Raw genomic sequence first — 19,629 nt, forward strand, 5'->3', positions numbered from 1 at the left:
CTTCCCTACCCCAATCAGCTTCCCCTCCCTACTATGTTTGTATGTAGTATCATCACATCTCTGCAGCAAGATAGTTACAGACAAAACACCAGAGGAGGTGATCGTGATTTTAAAAGAAAAATTTACGTAAACAAAAACAGATTTCCTTTTTTTTGGTACTGGCTCACACACACACACACACACACACACACACACAAAATACCTTTAAATATTAAAAAAGCCTCTGTCATTTTCCTACTCTCCTTGATCCCGCTGCCAAGTTACGAGGATTCACTTATACCAACAGTGCCAGTTGCAGCAGAACACTGTGAGGATGAGGAAGAGATTGAAACAGAATGCCCACACAATGCATACTGAACACACTTGGACATATCCCCAATTTTTTTAGTCAACACTTACACAGGAAACAACCTGGGGGAGCATATCCTCTGTGCCTCATATGTTCTGCATCACCTACACAGAGGCAAATGCAGAGGTGAAAACAGCCTGAACCACCAGGACTTTTCATCTCTCCACTGACAGTAAGGATTGCACGTTGGCATAAGGCAATGGTGAATCAGGCTTCGTGGTCTTTTACAGTGAGTTTTGCCTCAGGAGGCTGCTGGCAGACACAAGAACTCACAGGTCTTGCTGAGTACAAGCAGCACCCAAAAATACAGGTAAACACAGAAATTCACAACTTGAGATTTGCTCATAGCATTCCTTCCTATAAATCGGCTTGTGGTGTAAAAAAAAAAAAAAAAAAAAAAACAACCCTAAAATTAAACTAGTCTGTATGTAAAAAACATGGTGTGCAAGAGTACTTCTGAGCCAACGAGTCGCGTGCTTGTCTGCGACAGTTGAGGTAGATTTCCTTGTTCCAAATGTGTTCCATCACGATTTAAGTTCTCAGCAATGCTAAACACACTTGCATCTTCGGTCCCCTTCAAGGCAGGCGCTTTGGCTAAGCCTTTGAGGCAGGAAGTGCATTCTCTTCATCCCCAGGTTGTGCAGGCTGGCTGCTTCCTCTCAGTGTCAAAAATGAGTACCTGAGTCCCCCTGCCATGCTGAAGGAAAGGGAATGAACAGCAGCGTCAGAGAAGCCTGATGTTATGGATGCCATTTCACAGGTGTCTACCTTTCCTTCCAGAGGATTAAAGAACACCAGCTACCCTAAATCAGGAGTGCCTCAGAGCTATGTAAGCCCTCTGGGCAGCCAGCTCCAAGCAGGCAGAGATCAATTACGAGTTGCTCACAAGGATTCATACACACAGATGTAACAGCTCATCCCAGCACAAAAAGTAGCAACTCACAAGTCAGAACTTTGTATTCAGTGTGCACAGCTTACTCAGTCAGTGCTCTCACTTCCCACCACCACTCGGTTTTTACCTGGAAGCCTCGCAGCTCAGAACTGCTGCTCTTTCAAAAAGAAAAAAAAAATCAACTCTATCCCACATAGTAAAAACTGCACTGTTTCACTAACACTTCCACAGTTAAGATCCTACCACAGTTCAATTCAATATCTGAAAACAGACAGGATGGAAGGTGTCTAACTGTAACATGCTTTGCCTCCTGAGGGACTGCTTCATCAGGTCAAAACTGCATCACTCAAAATGGGTGATCAGATCAAGCAACCCATAAAACTACAGCTCACTGGGAAATTTCCAGCTCTAACAAATAAAGGCTGTTGAAGTTTCACTCACCAAATGTTTAGGCCTATGAAGTTTAGCATAGAGAATATGTAATCTCCACCAATCAACATTCCGATGTAAGCAATGGATATATTCTGAAAGGAAAAAAAAAAATCATGTATTTATTTCATTCAGGTTTCATCTCCATGAATGTAAGTGATATCAGCTTAATTACTTTTCTAGGGAAATAGATACATTCTGTTACTGACCACCCCAAAATCAGCACTTAAATTCCTTTCATGTGATGTCAGCCTTATGGATAATGTAGCAGTGAAACAGAATAATAAAATCAGCACGCTTTCTAAATGCACTGAGAGTGACTTTCTGGGTTAAGAAACCAAAAAAAGTCAGCTATTTGATATTAGGCAAAATGGAGCTATGTCCACCTTTTGAAATCTACTTCTTTATCTTTGGAAGGCTCCCCTTAAATCCCATTTCTTAAAAGTGAGTTTTGGGTTCTCAAAGGACACTTCAAAGTTACAATAAAATTCCTTTCTTATTACTTTGAAAGGGTCATCTGCTTACTTTGTCAACCAAATGTGCCCTGAAAGCACCGGGCACCAGTTCCAGACAGGCAGAGTTTAAAGTTAAAGATTCTAACTGTCACCCACCCCCTTCAAGTTTTGGAAAAACTGTCTACTAAAAATGGAAAGAAAGGTATAGAACTGTGTGATCATTTTACCAACACCTTGTTGCTTACAAATGTTTTAGCACCTAGCCTGGACAGCAACATCATTCCTACCTGCTGCATCATAAACTGCTTCTCAGCTTAAAGCTGCACAGAGTGTCTCAAGGACTATTTCAGCTCTGAAAATAGAAATTGTGTTGCTCTGACTTAATGGTTGGATGCAGACATATAAAATGTAAAGAACACTTTCAGGGCCTCAGAATGAAAACTACCAGAATAATCTTCCCAGCTTTCAAAAAAAGGGAAAAAAAACCCAACCTGTAGGAAGTGCAGCACCATCCTCCTTCTGCAGATTTTGCTATGCTGGAGGCATTGTTTTCCTTAGTCACCCATGCAAGGGAGGACCGTGAGAACTGTTATTCCTATGCCTCAACTAGTTTGGATTCTGAGAGCCTTTGGCCCATAACTGCATAAGCTTTATCTTTTGCTAAAGCTGTTCCAGCTTTACAGCTCCGTGCTGCTCCCCAAAATGGCCTTCAGAAAGGTGCCTGGGCAGTCAGAGGTGTTCCCAGTTCAGGCACGTTGGCCTCATCAGCACAAAGGAGGCTGCACTGGTTTTAAATCAAACCGTGTCAAAGAAAACAGACTGTAAAGACACCGAGTTTTCAAGAAACCAATTTTTTTAAAACACGCACGTTGATCAAGTTGACCAGGATTTGTATAAATCAAAATGAAACAGTCCATTCTGCTAGAACACAAATGCTCTCACACAGAGGCTGAGGCGTTAAGTCTGTGTCAGTTCACCCTGATTAACACACAGTAACCTAACAAAGAACAGAAGCAGGCAGTACCTGAAGAACTGTTGTTAAATACACATTTTTTAATTTAAGTGGTTTGAGTTATTCTTTAAGAAAACAAAATCTAAACTGCTTTCTAGAGCATACGTCAGCTTCAGTGGAAGAGAACAAGGCCACTCTGTGGTGTGACCCTGTTTGGCACAAGCAGTGTCTCACTGTTAGCCCTCATTTTGATCTTTCCATCTCAAAGCCTAATTAGGATCACTGCTGAGCCAATGCTCCTCCCTGTCTATTTGAGCATTCTTGCTCCCCTCCTCTGCTCCATAACTCACCTTGATGGCACCAACTACTGTCGTCGTGAGTGCAGAATTGTAATGACTGCAGAGCACAGTAGAATACATCAAGAGAAACCTAAATAACAGACAAAATTGTGTAAGTTCTTCCCAGGGAGCTCAGAAGTGTAGCATCACTTTAAGATGTTCAACATTTTCTGGATCAGTATTTTTCCGGGATCTTCAATCCCACTTGTTCCAAACCCTAAAAAAAACCCCCACTCTGTGGATCTGTATTTTAAGTTAATGACATAAGGTATCCAGAATATTCAAAATACATGTTAAAATGTGCTGCTTGAGCTCTAGCAGAGCCATCCCTCTTCTCTGTGCTTTTTAAATGTCAGCACTCGAAATTAGTTTGACCCCTTGGCTGTTGACATGTGGAAGGGAATACACGATGCAGCTCATTGTTCTGTTCTTCCTTCGACTCTGCAGTTCCAACAGGAACAGGCTCACTGCTTTTGAGCCTCCCACATTTTCCCCAGCTGCTTCACAGAATAAACACACTCAAACAGTTCCCATACTGAGGGATAACTGCAAAACATTTAAACAGAGGAGGGAGTACAGAAATTACAAAGCTAAATATCACGTTGTTAATCACTGTATTGTCGGGTCAACAGCACTGAAAGTACTGAAACAGTTATTTACAACATTAGAAATACTTAAGAGACACAACAGAAGCCTGGGGGGAAAAAACCATTTTCTTTGAACTCTAACATAACTTATTAGTGAGTCTTACATTTGAGATTTGCAATTGGAAACACTGTCATAAAAACATTTTGCTTGATTCCCCTGTATCCTTACCCCAGAAAGCAGGAAAGAACAAATTGAAAAAGAAATAAGAAATTTGTCCAGTGCTGGAAACGTATTGCCTATTAAAAAAAAAAAAAAAAAAAGAGAGAGAGAATTACATGCTATATAATCAGCTGTAAACACATAAAACATGTTTACTATGAAAATGTGCAATATCACAAATACATTTAATTCATTCTAAAATTACGAATCATTTATACTACTACTGGAAGCAGTTCAATGCATTTAACAGCCCTCATAGTGAGCCAGCTGGTGAAAGAGAAGAGAATACCTGGGACACTCAAAAACAACAGTCTGCATGAGGTGTGGCAGCTGTAATTCCAGAACTAGCTAGAGGAGCAGAAGCAATGTCCTTACCCCACAGACATGGTACTGATGTTTTGACTGGCAAAAGACATGTGCTGTGCACTGTCTGTGATGGAGCAAGGCAATGAGTTCTGCTAGGATAAAAGCTGGCCTGAAAAGCTGAATAACACCTGTGTTATCTACAATAATTTCCTCGCTTTTCATCAGTATTTTTCCATTTTCTCCCTTTCTTCTGTGATTAAATTTCGGTGTGTCACACTGACACTGGCTACCTGCATCATTTAACAGGTCTTTTTTTTGAGTGACCAAGCCACTGCAATGCACAACAGGCAAACTGGGTCCCTCTGATATGTATTTATTCTTTTCAGGTAACTGAGCATTAAGTTGCTTGCCCCAAACCAGCCAGTGGCCACAGCACTCTCTTTATTTTTCCCATGCATTAGTTCTTAAACAAAGCCTCGTATGAGGACCACCACACAAACTCACCTTCTTCTTAAGTGAATAATCACAAGTTCTTACTGTGAAGGGCAAGTCCAAGTCACACTTTTCACATACTAGTCAATAACACAGAGGTGGAATTACCTCTTTAGAAACAAAGAAAAAGCCCACCCATTTCCCAAGTGAAAAAACCCTGAACTAAACGAAGTTATCAGTCTGAGACATGCAATAGCGCTACTCACCTGCTGAAAGTCTCCGGTAGAATAGCTAATAATAACTGTTGGGACCACCATGAAACAAGCATTATAGAACAGGACACCGTATTTTCCCAGCTCCTGTGAAAAATGAAACGTGGTGGTTGAATCTACAAGCCATCTGGGAGCAAAATACCACAATGACTGTGGCAACCTTCCTGACATTATCGTCAGTGAGCAGACAGGACATAATAGATTTTAGTTTAAAACACAGCCTTGTGATCCTTGGTTTCACTGTTTTGTGCTAATTTCGTGGTTAATTTCCACTTCAGTCACTTTGTCTGCACACTCAGCAGGTATTACTGCTCTGTTATACCTTGGACAGTGTCTACACAGCGCCAGCCAGTCAGAAACTTCCCAAAGCACTGGTCCAGAACTGCTTAAGTTTAAGACTCCACATGAGCCTCTGACTGGCCAAGGGATTACTCATTCTACCTACTGCAAATTAACCATGAAAACAGGTGACAGGAAGATGAATGAAGGCCGACTCCTAGATGGAGCTCTACAACTATATCAGTAATTGTAACCTGAAGCAACTTGAGGGATGCCACATATCCTGCTGGTTAACTTGCTTGGCACAAAGGCAGGAGATCAGGAAAACGACAAAGTAGACTTCCCTTCCTCCAGATTCAGCCATGCTACTCTGCAAATCTCTCCAGCCCGTCTCCTGCTTCACAACGAAACTCTGCATTTTGCAGGAAACCGTGAGGCTGCTGAGTGCTGCTCATAAACAAAAATGCAGCCTGGAATCAGTGTGCTGTCTGAGATTATTAAGGTATATATTTGCAGTGTATGCACAGAAGTCAGTAACAAAAACTCTAACCAGCACCTCCAAGACTCCTCTTTGCTATGGCTTGGTACGTTTCACAGCACTGCACTGGAAGAGCAGCCTGCTCAGTGTTGGAATAAAGTAATACATATCAAGGTATCACTTAATGCCTTGGTATACCTGGCTTCGGTGAAGACTTGCTTTTAGATAACCAAAAAATATAAGTTACTGTGTTTATTGACTCAGGTCTTTGTTTTACGTAAATGCCACTTAAAGTGCGTTTCTAGTCAAGAAATCATCTTCCTTATATAAATATATAACAAATTCACAGGTAAGTGATTCCCTTATGGCTTGGATTAACTTTATTTTTAGCCTAAAGCAAGAATGTAAAGTAACTACAAACTCTGCCCAGTAGACTTGAGAGAAACTAAAATATACTGTTTGTTTACCTAAGCCTGGCCAGTGATTCAAACAACAAATTTTCCCAGGCTGTTCCATATTAAAGATTCATATATCAACTGAGAAGTGAAATGAAACTGTTTATGAGTTCATAACTGTAAGTACATAAAATTATGTAACAAGTAACCCGCTGTTATAATACTGTCATAATGTTAAGCTCAGTCTAATCACTCCACAGTTACCTTTGGATCGATTTTCTGCTTTGTGTAAACTCCATTTGCTGCTGTGAAGATATCATTTAGCAGCACAAAGATATAGCCCTCCAGATTGAAAGACAGGTCAGACCTGGGAAAGAAATACTGTATTGTAAATAAGCAAACATGCTGTAAATAAGCCTTGATTACCCAGAGGGACACCGTAAATGAGGGTATGCAAATCCTGAGAACTCCAGCAAGTCACAGGTTTTGCTTCAAGCATTCTCTGTAATCAAAGTAGTTTACATTTCTCCAGTCACAGGATCACCACAAATGAGTCACTGGGGAGCTCCCAGTAGTCAGTGTGAAAGTGGCAGGAAATGTTCCATTTTCATTCAGTGAAAAATTCCACCCATCTTAACCCTGACAACTTGTCCAATTATTACTGAGTATGCTTACCTATTTCTTTTAATACAAAAAGCAGCTATGGAATAAAGTCTGACTGTCTTTTACAGTCAGGCCAGACATATTGTCATCCTTTCTGTTTTGAGTAGTTACCTCATGAATACAGGGTAACTCACTTAACAGGACATGGCTCTATCTGAGTCACATCACATGGAAATTATTTACCCTTGTACACAGCAAAGCCAAGAAAAAAATAAAACCCACAAAAAACCCCCAAACCAAACCAAACCAAACCAACAAACAAACAAACAAAAAACCCACAAAAAACCCCCACCAACCATGACATTTCCAAGTAGATAAAGGAATATTCAAACAGAAAGAAAACACAGGGCAACAGTATATGAGTGCTTTGTGACCTTAATGTCATAATTGAGCTTATTCAAAGTGATTTAAAAATATAGGCAATATCTGACAACCCCCAAAAAAAAAAGTCTTTCTATCCAGAACAGGAACATATTTTTTTCTGAGAACACTAAAATACACTGATACCATGAAATAAAAGCAACATTCCTCACAGATCTTTAACTTGCTTCATTTATGATCCTGCAAACACGGAAAACCTAGAGGCGAAAAAAGAAGCACCCAAATACTTTCAGCAGGAATCAGAATTTCCCCTTTGCATTCCTGCACCTCTCAGTGATGTCAGTAGAGAGATTTTACAAATCAATTTATTCCAGAGTAACTGATCTCAGCCTAGGTCTGCTTGGAACTAAACAAGGGTAAAAAATCCCCTCTGTTTTCCCTCCCCTCATAACATGGATTCATAAAACAGACTGAAGCCTTACCCAGCTGCTATGAAAGCCCCCAGAATGATGGCAAACACGCTGAGTATGATACTCAGTGGGTACCGCTTCCTGCAGGCAGAAATTCAGACAGTTCACATTTGCGTTATTTGAAGAGGACATTAAATGGCAGTCTGCCTGAAAAGCTTCAAAGCGATTAGTAATCACAGAACATTCAACAGGAGGGCAAAGTCTTGATAACCTTACAGAAGCAACGTGATTGACCATGTGCCACGCTGTCAGACCTTGGCCCTGAGAACAGAGACTGAAAAAGCACTGTGAGCTACTAGATAATTGTGGAAGTAAATATTAAAGGTTTAAAGTAACAGCACTGGAATAAACTAATGAAATGAGTATTGGTATTCATAATGGACATATGTCAGTGTCTTGCAGCAATCCAATAAAGGAAAATCACTGCATGTCTGTCACATTGTTTTTCGTATCGCCTTTCCTGGGGAAGTTGCTGTACAGCACATTATCTGGACTGTTTTTGAAATAGATACTTATTTTGAAGTCAAACTGAAACTTTGTACTTGAAAGGGAAAGCACAGAGCTTATGATATTCTCCACTACCACAGCACTGCCACAAAGCAGTTGAAAAACATGATGTAAAACTGGGTTTTTTTTTTCATATCTACATTATTTGCAAATGTCTTAAGCACTCATTTTTTGCACCATATGTAATATGTCTCGCAGACATCTCCCCAGTCCTTAGTCTGTCAGGCTCACCTGAGAGAGAAGATCCACCAAAACAAAACGTACAGTACTCTTGGAAAAAATGCTTTTGGAGAAATCCTGTGTGTCCAAGGAGCCCAGGTGTGGGCCACTGTCCCAGAATAAAGCTGTGTGCAGGCTCTAGACATTTAACTCTTTGGTCATAATGACTCTCAGCAGTAACAAGCCACACCTTGACTGTCTTTCAAAGCCTGACAGACACCTGCACAGACTCTCTGAAGTCCTTAATAAATATGATTCACACTGATCAACTGCTGCTTCAGCCAGATGGAGATGACAGTCTACTTGGGGGCTTTCTGGACACCTTTTCCCTTGACCATCACTCTCTTGTTGCCTGGGTTCAGCTTCCAGAAGGTTGTTTTTCCCCTTGTGGCTTCATCTTAACCCACCATCAGCTACGTGGATAGAGCCACCAAGCTCTAGACAAAATAAGATGTATTTGTACTATCATCACTGTTCTGAGACACAAGGACTTGTCTGTTTGAAGCAGTCTGCAGCTTAGGGGCCATCCAGACGAGGCACAAACACAACCACCACAAGTGTCTGAGTTGTGTCTGCTTACCTGAATCCTGTGCAACAGCCAAAGAGAGTGAGATGTGCTAATGAAAGCAAGCTTTTTTTCTTTTATTGCATTTGCTAAAATCTATGTATCTGTGTCTTCAAAAAAAGTAACATAAACCCACTTTCTTCCCTTTTCTCTATTTGTCAGTAAAAATCACTCATTCAATATTCTGATGAGCTGTCACAAGTAATCCATTTGATATGATGTAAAATAAAGGTGTCTTAAATGAAAACAAAACAAAACAAAACAAAACAAAAAGGATCACCCAAGTATGATGATTTCCAGCAGTAAAGTAAGTGGAATGGTAAACTTCCTGAGCACTGTAAACATCGGCAAACTGTCAAAAAAAACAAAATAAAAATCCAAGCATAATGTCAGATTAACAACATTCTTATGTTCTAATTCTTATTTTACTAAACAGAGGATGGAACCATTAGTCCAGCAGTACAAACCCAAACCAAATATCCAGTCACTTAGCATCAGTCTGACATTAGACACAGATTAGATAACCAAGTCATTGAAAAATAACAACTTTGATAATGTGTAAGCCAGGGCAACTGGCTACCTTCTAAAGGGGCCTCTGCAATAGTGAAATGGAATTTAATAGGTATTTTCTACTTAGCATAACCCCATGAAGTATTTTTTTCTGCAAAATTCACGGGCAGGGTTAAGTAAAAATTATTCCTGTTATAAACTTAGAGGACAGGCAATAAACCTGTCTCTGAAAACATGTAACAGAAATAAAATAAAAAGAAAACATGCTTAGCAAACAAGATGTACCTTTAAAAAAGTAAAACAAATCCATGACAAAAAAAAAAAATCAGAGCAAGTACAACAAACACAAAAGGTGGGACCAGCTGCAACTACCAAACTGCCACTTTTGAGCAACATATTGTTGATCTTCATGAAGTAATGCAGTTGGAGAACTTTTTGATTGAGAAAACACTTGCATCTGGCTCTGGAAATCTGACAGCAAGACCATATGGGCCAATTAATCCTCTGCTTAGGATAGCTAATACCAACTGCATTAATAAACGACACAAATCCTTACACAGAGTTTAATCAGTTTACATCAGATATTTTTCAGTTATGCACTGGATCGTCTGCACCTTCCAGACAGCCCAAACAAGCTGGAGAATTCCACAACATAAACAAATGTCACATATTGTAACACAGTGCACTGTAACAAAAAGTTAATGGTGGAAACACTGCAGCCATTTTTACTCTTCTGTTACAAAAATTAACTATGAATAGCAAATCTAAGGGAGGTGTATCAGCCATGGGAGAGGGAGATAGCGCACTTATGTTTAGAACACCACACTAAACATTTAAAATTACAGCCAGGGGAAAGGGAAAGAAACACCCACAAATCAAACTTTTAGAGGATTGAAACTACTCTCATATTGCCAATGGCTGAAGCGCTATTAGTGGCAGTGCTCCCTAAATCCTTATGTCTGCCTGAGCAGTCACTTCAGTGGAACAACTTCTGAATGCATAAAAAATCAAGTTGCAGAATCAGGCATCTAGGGTTCATAGATAGAGAAAATTAATCCCCTAATTACATAGGGAATTAATAAGCAGAAATGTAAACAATAAAAAGAAATAAAAAGAAATGTAAACAAGTTAAGAGGAATACATGGGGGACCTTGTTGCTGTCTACAGCTACCTACAAGGAGGTTGTAGTGAGGTGGGGGCTGGTCTCTGCTACTGTGCCTGCAGTGAGAGCACAAGTGGAAATGTCCTTAAACTGAGAGAGGGGAGTTACAGATTAGATATTAGAACAGATTTTTTTTTTTACTGTTAGGGTGGTCAGGCATTGAAATGGATCATCCCTGGAGGTGCTCAAGAGGCATCTGGATCTGGCTCTGGGTGATATGGTTTAGTGGTTTAGGGCTTACAGTGGTAGGGCTGGATCGATGGTTGGACTTCATGATCTTAAAGATCTCTTGCAGCCTTGACAATTCTATGATTCTATGGTTCTATTTTCTTTCCCAGCATCTCTCTCAAAATTAGGAAATGCAATAAACCTACAAAATTCCCTGTTTTGGTTTAGCTTGCAACCAAATCCCTAGAAGGCTGCAATAACACATAAAAACCCACCACAAGGGTAGTGCTGTATCCTCTGGTCCTTACGCAGCCAGCATGCTTCTGCATTCCTCTTCCACAGGAGATGTGGTCATTCAATCTATTATAGCATGCTGTCTACATGACTTGCACCTTTTTAGCACCAGCATGGAAGCAACTCTCAGGATCCACGCTTACAGGCACAGAGGAGTCCGGGTGCCCTTCAGCACTGCCCCCCAACAACCTCCTTTTGGGGCTCAGCAGGGCTCTACGACCACCCCACCACCCACCAGCTGTTCCATCTCTTGGTGATTCCTACACAACTTCTGCAAATCTTTACCTTATGCTTCTTCCTTCAGAAACACCTTAAGAGTTTCCCAACTCTCTGGTTAGGGTGCCCATGAAAAGCTGGACACTAGGGTGTGAGGGGAAAGTGGAAGCTCTTTCATGGTCACACGGAAGAGCTGCGATTTTATAGCAGTACAGGCCTGGCTAAGCTCCTTTTAAGAGAAGCAGACAGCTTGTGAACAGGCCAAATGATTGGGTAAGAACTTCCTAACAGCTTATGGGGTTTAGACAGACAGACAGGCCCTACATGCATTTAAGGCCCTACCCAATGCTCTTCTTTAGTGCTGATTTTTTCACCTCACAAGAGGAAAGGGTAAAATCCAAACAGTCCACTTATAACTTCCACTTACTGTACCTGAGTTTGCTGGTACTTGACAATCCACTTATGTGGTTTCCAACATAAATCAGAGGCAGAGGAAACAACTGTGATAAAATTAAAAGCACAACTGAGATTATTACGTGTTGAAGCACTGCTGAGAAACTTTACGTGATAGTATTTGGTACCCATATATCAGATGTACTTTTAATAAGAAAGAGGGGGATTTTTTTTAAGGGGGAAAAAAAAAGGTGACTCATCTGCAGCTCACATTTATGTGACCATTCACAACCACTTATTTATTAAAAGACTTGCAGTCTACCTGAGACTTAGACTCCATTTAGAGTAAATGTTCATCAGGTTTATTTTAATTACTATAATCCCCAGATTAATACCCATTCCAACATTTAATTTTAGGTATAAATACTAATAACAGTAGCTAAATAAGCAAGTGAACAGGTGGCATGGAACAATTATAAACTGTAAGTATGTTGGGCTTCTCTATAGGCTCCACATATATCAGTATGCCTGGAAGTTACAACATTTTAGATCTACCCAACAAATCATGTTATGCAAGATATTAGAGAGGAAAGATAAGTATTTAGAGGTAAATTAAACTTTACCCATCCCAGCTTCTAACATAAAGAGACAGAAACATGTGATCTGTAACACAACACAGAGAAAAAATAACAGAATTTCAAGGCCTTAAGAAAATGTACAAGAAGCCAGGGATCTCCACACAATAATCAGCTGCAAATCAAAGCTGTTCATTTTCCCCTTACAGAAAAATTGCAGTATCAGAGGAGTGGGGTGAGGCTGGAATTTGCAGAAGATAAAAACCAACTGAAGCAATCAGTGGGGACAAAGGTGGTGTGTACAGGGAGTCCCATTCACTGTCAGTCAGGTGGAGCCGGAATGGCAGGGAGACAAAACACACCTCTGCCCTAATGACTGCTGCTGTTCCTACACGTGCTTTAGGAGACAAAACATGGTCTGCTAGGAAAGCACACAGAGAAGTGGGGGCTGCATCTTATCTACGTCAAAAATTCTGCATTTCTTTTACAGCCAGGAGAAATGTGAAGTAAAAGTTAACTACAGCTAACTGAAGTTAACTTCTAAGTGAAAGTAACAGTAAAAGTTAGGACTATAAAGACAGCAGGAGCATAAGTAACAATAAATATTCAACTTGTCAACATAAGTTTGCGAAAATTTTATAAAGCACTAGCTCTTCTGCAGACTTTTTTGGGAACATTTTGGTTTATTTCATTTATAGGCTGAAAACAGAGTGGACGTTACATTATCTGTCCTCTGAAATTCATCCATTATAAAGACAGAATGACAACATCCAGCACAACGCCAGAGACAAGTAAATCATATACTTAAAAAGGGTCGAGAACTCCAAAGTTTCATAGCTAAAGTAAGCATTTCACTACTTTAAAACTACATCTGAAAGCACTGAAGACATAAACCATTTCAGGAGTGAAAAGTAATGGTTATCTTAGTGTCAAAGCAGAAGTTGTCAGAAGGACGAAGAGCTGGCCTAAGGGTTTTTTTTAAAAAGTAAAGAAATAAGCAATGAGCAATCCTGCTGATTCACTGTGACTAGTCAAATCCAGCACTACAAGCAGTAGGCAATATGGGTGCTACAGTGCTGACTGCTCCCAGTCTATCCAGGGAAGTCTTCCAAAGGACAGATATTATTAGGATAAAGAAAATGGGTGCTGTACTGTGCTAATGCCTTTGCCCCGACATTAAGGTGAAGGCAAGAGCAGAGAGGGAGCACAGTGGGACCGGGGGAGGTGGAGGGAAAAAACTCCCCCAGGTCTCAGTTAGTTGTTTGTATGCAGAACTCAAAGCTATCCACTGGGAAACCTCCTTCTTTCTTATTCTGGAATAAAGCAGGATTGTCCATTTTATGATTGACACCGCAGATTTTCCTCCAAGACTTTCACATGTAGAAATGCCAGTGATTTCAACGTGCATTAAGAATGAGCAAGTCTGCAAGATGTTCACAGAAAACCTCCCACTGATTAGACAAGATTCTGCAATGAAGATGCTGGCCTGAAGAGGTACAATATCTGAGCCCTGCAGCAGAGCTGGAAACCATCTCTGTGCCTCTGAGCAAACCCCAACCAACACCATGCAACAAGACCTAAATACAGGGGCTAATGCATCGGAGAAAAACCCCAGCAACATTGCATACTGATGCAAAAATCTGCAAGGATCACTGCTGCAGTCATTTCACATCCTAGTCCCCAAACTGAGGTGACAGGAGAGACTCTCATATTTGCTCTGTCCTGCTTCTTTAGACCACGTACACTGAGGGTTTGTCCAGTGCAGCTAGCTGCTACCCACAGTACTTTCAGTGGGCATTTTTTATCACACTGTTTCATCACACACTCCATTCAGATTCCCAAGCAGCTCTTCTCCCTTCATGCTGTGTTCAAAAGTCTGTCACAAACTCTTATCTCCCACTGATCCCACAGAGAGGTGCCTACAGGCAGAAAAACACTTCAGGAATATGAAGTTCATCCAGCACCCTTTCCCATCTACTCCATAACAAAATGGCACCAGATTTCTCTGCAAACAGAGCTTATCTCTACAGCCCAAGCACTCAAGAATATTGCAAAGAATTTAAAATTATCAAATCCAATATTAAATGGAAAAAAAAACAAACCACAAATAATCCCACTTGACAAAGAAATGTAATTTTTTTTTTGGTCTGCATGAGAAAGAATGCCACTATAAGAAATAATTCCTTCCTATTAATATCAGGACATAAGTAATTCTTACCTTCACAGGTATACTTTTGTCAAAATCAGGGAAGTGAACAATATTATTTAGTTTTGACACATACAAGATAAGTATAGTGGCTGCCATCTAAACAAAAACAAAAAAGAAGTCATGTAAGAGCAGAATTGTAATGTACACATGAAAGAACTGCTTCAAGGATAAAAATCTTTACATGCAATTAACAAACGCTACTTATTGTGTATTTCTCTCAAAGAACAACACAGCTTGCAATTAAAAAACTGAAATAACTTTATTTTTATCAATTTTGCCAGCTATTTATCTAAAAGTAAAATATACACATGCACTTTCCTGTCTGAGTAAAGCTAGCGGCACTCTGTGAAACAACATATCTGAGAGGGAGCTGAATAAATAAAATAGGGCACAATCCAGGATTAACCACGAGATTTTTACTCAAAGAGTTGTTTAGTCTGCAAAACCACTCCCAAAGCTTTTTTTTTTTTTTTTGGTAATGCAAGACAGTGATAGTGCATTGATCAGTCTGTAGATAATATCAGGAAGAAATAATAAGGATACAGACAGAATGAAGAAGAATATCTTAGCAATCACACGTGACATCACAAGTGTTGATGCTGTCCCCAGGGAGTCAAAAAAAAGGTAAAATTTTCCTTATACAAAAGTACACTAGTTGACCATCTAGAGCATGCAGTGGAGTCATGTTCTGCAGACTAAAGCATTATACTATACTATATACAAAGTGTTCAGGGAAATCTTGGAGGGATCAGTCAACAAAAAAAAAAAAATGGAAACGCCACAAAGTCTTAGGTTCTGCAATGAAACAAAGCCATAGCGTCACATGAATTATTGCTGCATTTTCTAGTCTTCCACTGAAACACGATCTGTGGTTCCTTGAGCAGACTGGATGTGTAAAACTCTCCCTCCCCACTTCACAAAGACTTTACGAGACATTCTACTGTCTCCAGCACCAAACAGCAGAGATGTCAGGCTTGTAGTACCCTGTTTTACCCTCCTCCTCACTACCCCCTGGCATGCAACCTTGGCAGAAAGCAAACCCTCTCTAAAATGTGTTTGCCTAAACAGAAAGAACTTGCTTCAAGGCTCCACCTTTCCAAGTGATCCTTCTGCAGTCACACATTCTTCTCTACGGACCACGCCTGAACTTTGGTTTTATTACGATGCCAACTGACAACAAAAGTAATAAAAAACATTTCTGCTGCAGTACTGAGACTTGCCCACAGGCAAGTAAAACAACAGCGAATCAAAATTTCATGCTGGTGCTGTTGGAGAAAACTGCTAGGGAATGGGGGAGGTATTTATGAGGAAATACATGGTTTTGCTACAAAGAGGGGCAGTATCTCCCCATATAATCCACAAATGCTCAAGGGCTCTCACAGGATATATGCACTTTCTAGAACAAACCTAGACGGTTTTGAAGGTCTGATCTCTCAATTACTGAACTTTGCAAGGGGAAATAAATGGCATTTCCAGTTTTTTTATGTAAGTCTTTTCAGGCAATAATTTTGACTTGAACTTACAACTTCCCTGATCTCCATAAAGCAAATTACAGTTCCTTATAGTCTATCTAATGCAGAAGACAAGCAGTTCAGTATAACTGGGATTTTGACCTCTAAAATCTACCTCTATTACCATTAATTTAGCTTACAAAATAATGAATACTTAAAAGTATACTTTACTTGTGAACATACCTGTCCAATTCCAAGAAACACTGGTGACGGGAAGCTGAAAAACATTAACAGATATTTAGTACTGGGAAACGGAAAAAAAATTAATTAGGAAAAAAAAAAAAAAGTTTAAATTTAATACCAAAGTCAGCAACTGACAGAATGAGCGGCCTGTGTTTCAGGAGAGCTCAGGACTACACTTATTGGAGTCCTAATATTTTATTTATGCAGCAAAACACAATCCAAATAATACTGGAAATGCACAGGTCACCAGTTCTGAACTGCTAATAGTTTGGGGGATGTTTGTAACTACCATAACGCTTCAGTTAGCTTCAGCTGAAACCATGGATAGAGCCACAAAACGGCTTGGATTGGAAGGGGCCGTAAGGATCTCCTCGTTCCAACTCCCTGCCATTAGCAGGGACACCTTCCACTACTCCAGGGTGCCCAGAGCCTCATCCAGCCCGGTCCTGAACAGCTCCAGGGATGGGGAGTCCACAACCTCTCTGGACAACCTGTTCTAGTGAAGAATTCACAGTAAAGGTTTTCTTCCTATTTTCAATATAAACCTGCCCTCTTTCAGCTTAAGGCCATTTTTCCTACCACTACATGCCTTTGTGAAAGGTCCTTCTCCAGCTCTCTTGCAGCCTCCTTGAGGTACTGGAAGGCCACAATAAGGTCTCAGAATCTTCTCTCCTCCAGGCTGAACAGCCGCAACTCCCTCAGCCTGTCCTCACAGCACAGGTGCTCCAGCCCTGTGACAAGCTTAGTGGCCCTCCTCTGGACTCATTCCAACAGGTCAGTGCCTTTCTTGGTTGGGGGTCCAAGACCTGGACACAGCCCTCTCTCTGGGTGGGGTCTCATCAGAGCAGAGGGGGAGAATCCCCTCCCTCGACCTGCTGCTCACACCCCTTTTGATGCACCCCAGGATGTGGATGGCCTGCTGGGCTGCAAGCACACACTGCCAGCTCTTATTAAGCTTTTCATTCATAAACTGCAAGTCTTTCTCCCCAGGGCTAGTGTGAATCCATTCTCCTCCCAGTCTGAATGTTTGCTCGGGATAGCCTCAACCCGGGGGCACAACCTTGCACTTGGCCTGGCTGAACTTCATGGGGATCACACAGGCCCACCTCTCAAGCCTGTCAGGGTCCCTCTGGTGTCATCCCTTTCCTCCAGTGTCTCGCTACACAAATTTGCTGGGGGTGCACTTGATCCAGTCCAAGCATCTGTCCCCGAGGACAACCCTCATCACTGGTCTCCACTTGGACACTGAACTGCTGACTGCAGCTCTTTGGCTGTGACCATCCAGCCAATTCCTTATCCACTCAGTGGTCCATCCCTCAAATCCACGTCTCTCCAAGAGACTAGGATGTGATGCGGTCAAATGCTTCGCACAAGTCCAGGTACATGATGTCTGTTGCCCTTCCCTCATCCACCACTGCTGTAATCCTGCTGCAGAAAGCCACCAAATTTGTCAGGGCACGATTTCCCTTCGTGCAGCCACGTTGGCTGCCACCAGTCACCTCCTTATTTTCCATGTCCCTTAGCACAGTTTCCAGGAGGATCTGCTCTGTAATCTTGCCAAGCACTGAGGTGAGACAGACCAGCCTGCACTTCCCTGGACACAAGTCTCTTCATTCCAGGGAACTAATTACTAGTTATATTAATACTACTAATTAGTATCCATACCACAGGTCCCTGGATATCCCTGGATTCAGATACTCAAAACTTAGGAAGGCAGAAACTTCAGCAGAATACCTGAAAACAAAAATGGTTCTGAGTCCTGACACAGAGAAGCAGCCAGAAGCAGAAAGAGATTCAGGAAAATGGAGGTTTCATGCAAAAAAAAAAAAAAAAAAAAAAAAAAAAAAAAAAAAAAAAAAAAAAAAAAAAAAAAAAAAAAAAAAAAAAAAAAAAAAAAAAAAAAAAAAAAAAAAAAGGCAGAAGAAACACCAGGACTTCCATTTATAATCATGTGACACCTGAACTGTATTTTGTTTAGCACTTACAGTCAGTCCATATAGAGATGGAGACTTCACTCACCTGTACTACACAGATTCCTCCAGACATCTGTGGTTTGTGTAGCCCTAAACATTCCCAGCATTGCTGCAAGCTCTTTGCCCATAACTTAGATGGACGTATTGCCCTCGATTATCTGCCATGGATGTGCTAAATGCGTGCCAGGGACTTACAGGGAGCTCCAGTTTTGCACGGCAGAAGCAGCAGCCACTATAAACCAAAACCTCAACTCGCCCCGTGCGTGTGTCATTTCTGAGAGATGTTCCATACAGTTCCTACGCGTTCCAACAGCAGCGAGCGCCAGAAAATAGCAGCCACTCTGGCTCTTTAACTTTCCTTTTTCCTTTTTTTTTTTTTTTTTTTTGGTTCTGATTTTGGCTCACAATGAGCTGTCCCCTCGCAGGGTGTCCGGGCCGGGGTCCCCGCGGAGCATCCGCGGAAGGCACGGCCCTGCCCCGAGGGCAGGGCCGTGCCTTCCGCGGATGCTCCGCGGGGACCCCGGCCCGGCTGGGGATCGCTGCCCCCGGGTCAGACACCCCCCCGGGCTCACCTGTAGGCGCTCAGCAGCGCCTTGTTGACCAGCACGATGAGGAAGGAGCACGCCCCGTAAAACAGCGCCGAGAGCGCCCTGGGCAGCGCCGGGGCCGCGCCCGCCGCCTCCCCCGCGGCCTGCCCGGCGCTCATGGCGCTGAGAGAGAGAGACAGAGAGAAAGAGAGAGAAAGAGACACTGCCCCGCTCCGGCTGCCGCTCCTCCTCCGCCTGCCCCGGCCCGGCCCCGAGCGCCGGCTGCCGCTCCTCCTCCTCCGCCTGCCCCGGTGGCAGCGGGGCCCGGCCGGCCGTGTGTGGGGAGCGGCTCCGGGCCCCGCCCGAAGAGGCGCTGCTGCCGCCCCGGTGTGGCTTTAGGGAGGCTCAAGAGCCTTGAGGGGGTCAAGCTTTTGGGGGGAAAACCCGGCTCTGCGGGGCCCGGGTGAAGAAGGGGCCGCCCCCCCCGCCTCAGCAGGTCCCGGGGCTTCATCGCCAAACCCCGGGCCCGCCGCCGAGCCCCGGCCGGTGTTAGGATTGTCCCGGTGGGAACGGGCGGCATCCCTCCGGGCGAGCCCCCGAGGGAGGGCCGAGCCCCGAGGGCGGCAGGGGCAGGGGATGGGGACAGGCGGCAGGGACGGGGGACAGGGACAGGCGGCAGGGGACAGGGGACAGGCGGCAGGGACGGGGGACAGGGACAGGCGGCAGGGGACGGGGACAGGCAGCAGGGACAGGAGGCAGGGGACAGGGAAAGGGACAGG

The 19,629-nt window shown here is 42.5% G+C and overlaps 1 protein-coding gene across 3 annotated transcripts in view; it reads right to left on the bottom strand.

Moving 5' to 3' along the window:
* Nucleotides 1-506: 506 nt before the first annotated feature.
* SLC35D2 (solute carrier family 35 member D2) overlaps nt 507-19,629 on the bottom strand; it is a 22,702-nt gene continuing 3,579 nt past the window's right edge. The window contains exons 1-12 of one of the 3 annotated variants that reach the window (XM_027879157.1): nt 18,896-19,029; nt 16,351-16,384; nt 14,666-14,752; nt 11,912-11,979; nt 9,410-9,481; nt 7,851-7,919; nt 6,649-6,751; nt 5,227-5,319; nt 4,232-4,299; nt 3,428-3,506; nt 1,683-1,765; nt 507-1,046 (exon numbers count right to left, since the gene is read on the bottom strand). In XM_027879157.1, coding sequence (XP_027734958.1) covers nt 944-1,046; nt 1,683-1,765; nt 3,428-3,506; nt 4,232-4,299; nt 5,227-5,319; nt 6,649-6,751; nt 7,851-7,919; nt 9,410-9,481; nt 11,912-11,979; nt 14,666-14,752; nt 16,351-16,384; nt 18,896-19,029 — 993 coding nt within the window. In that variant the 3' untranslated portion in view covers nt 507-943. Of the gene's footprint in view, nt 1,047-1,682; nt 1,766-3,427; nt 3,507-4,231; nt 4,300-5,226; nt 5,320-6,648; nt 6,752-7,850; nt 7,920-9,409; nt 9,482-11,911; nt 11,980-14,665; nt 14,753-16,350; nt 16,385-18,895; nt 19,030-19,629 lie in introns of those variants that run through there. The other 2 variants (XM_027879158.1, XM_027879159.1) reach the window with 2 other exon arrangements.

Source organism: Empidonax traillii, unplaced genomic scaffold, assembly GCF_003031625.1.
Source record: "Empidonax traillii isolate 1590-97213 ecotype Southwest subspecies unplaced genomic scaffold, ASM303162v1 scaffold51:size1492887, whole genome shotgun sequence".
NCBI lineage: Eukaryota > Metazoa > Chordata > Aves > Passeriformes > Tyrannidae > Empidonax > Empidonax traillii.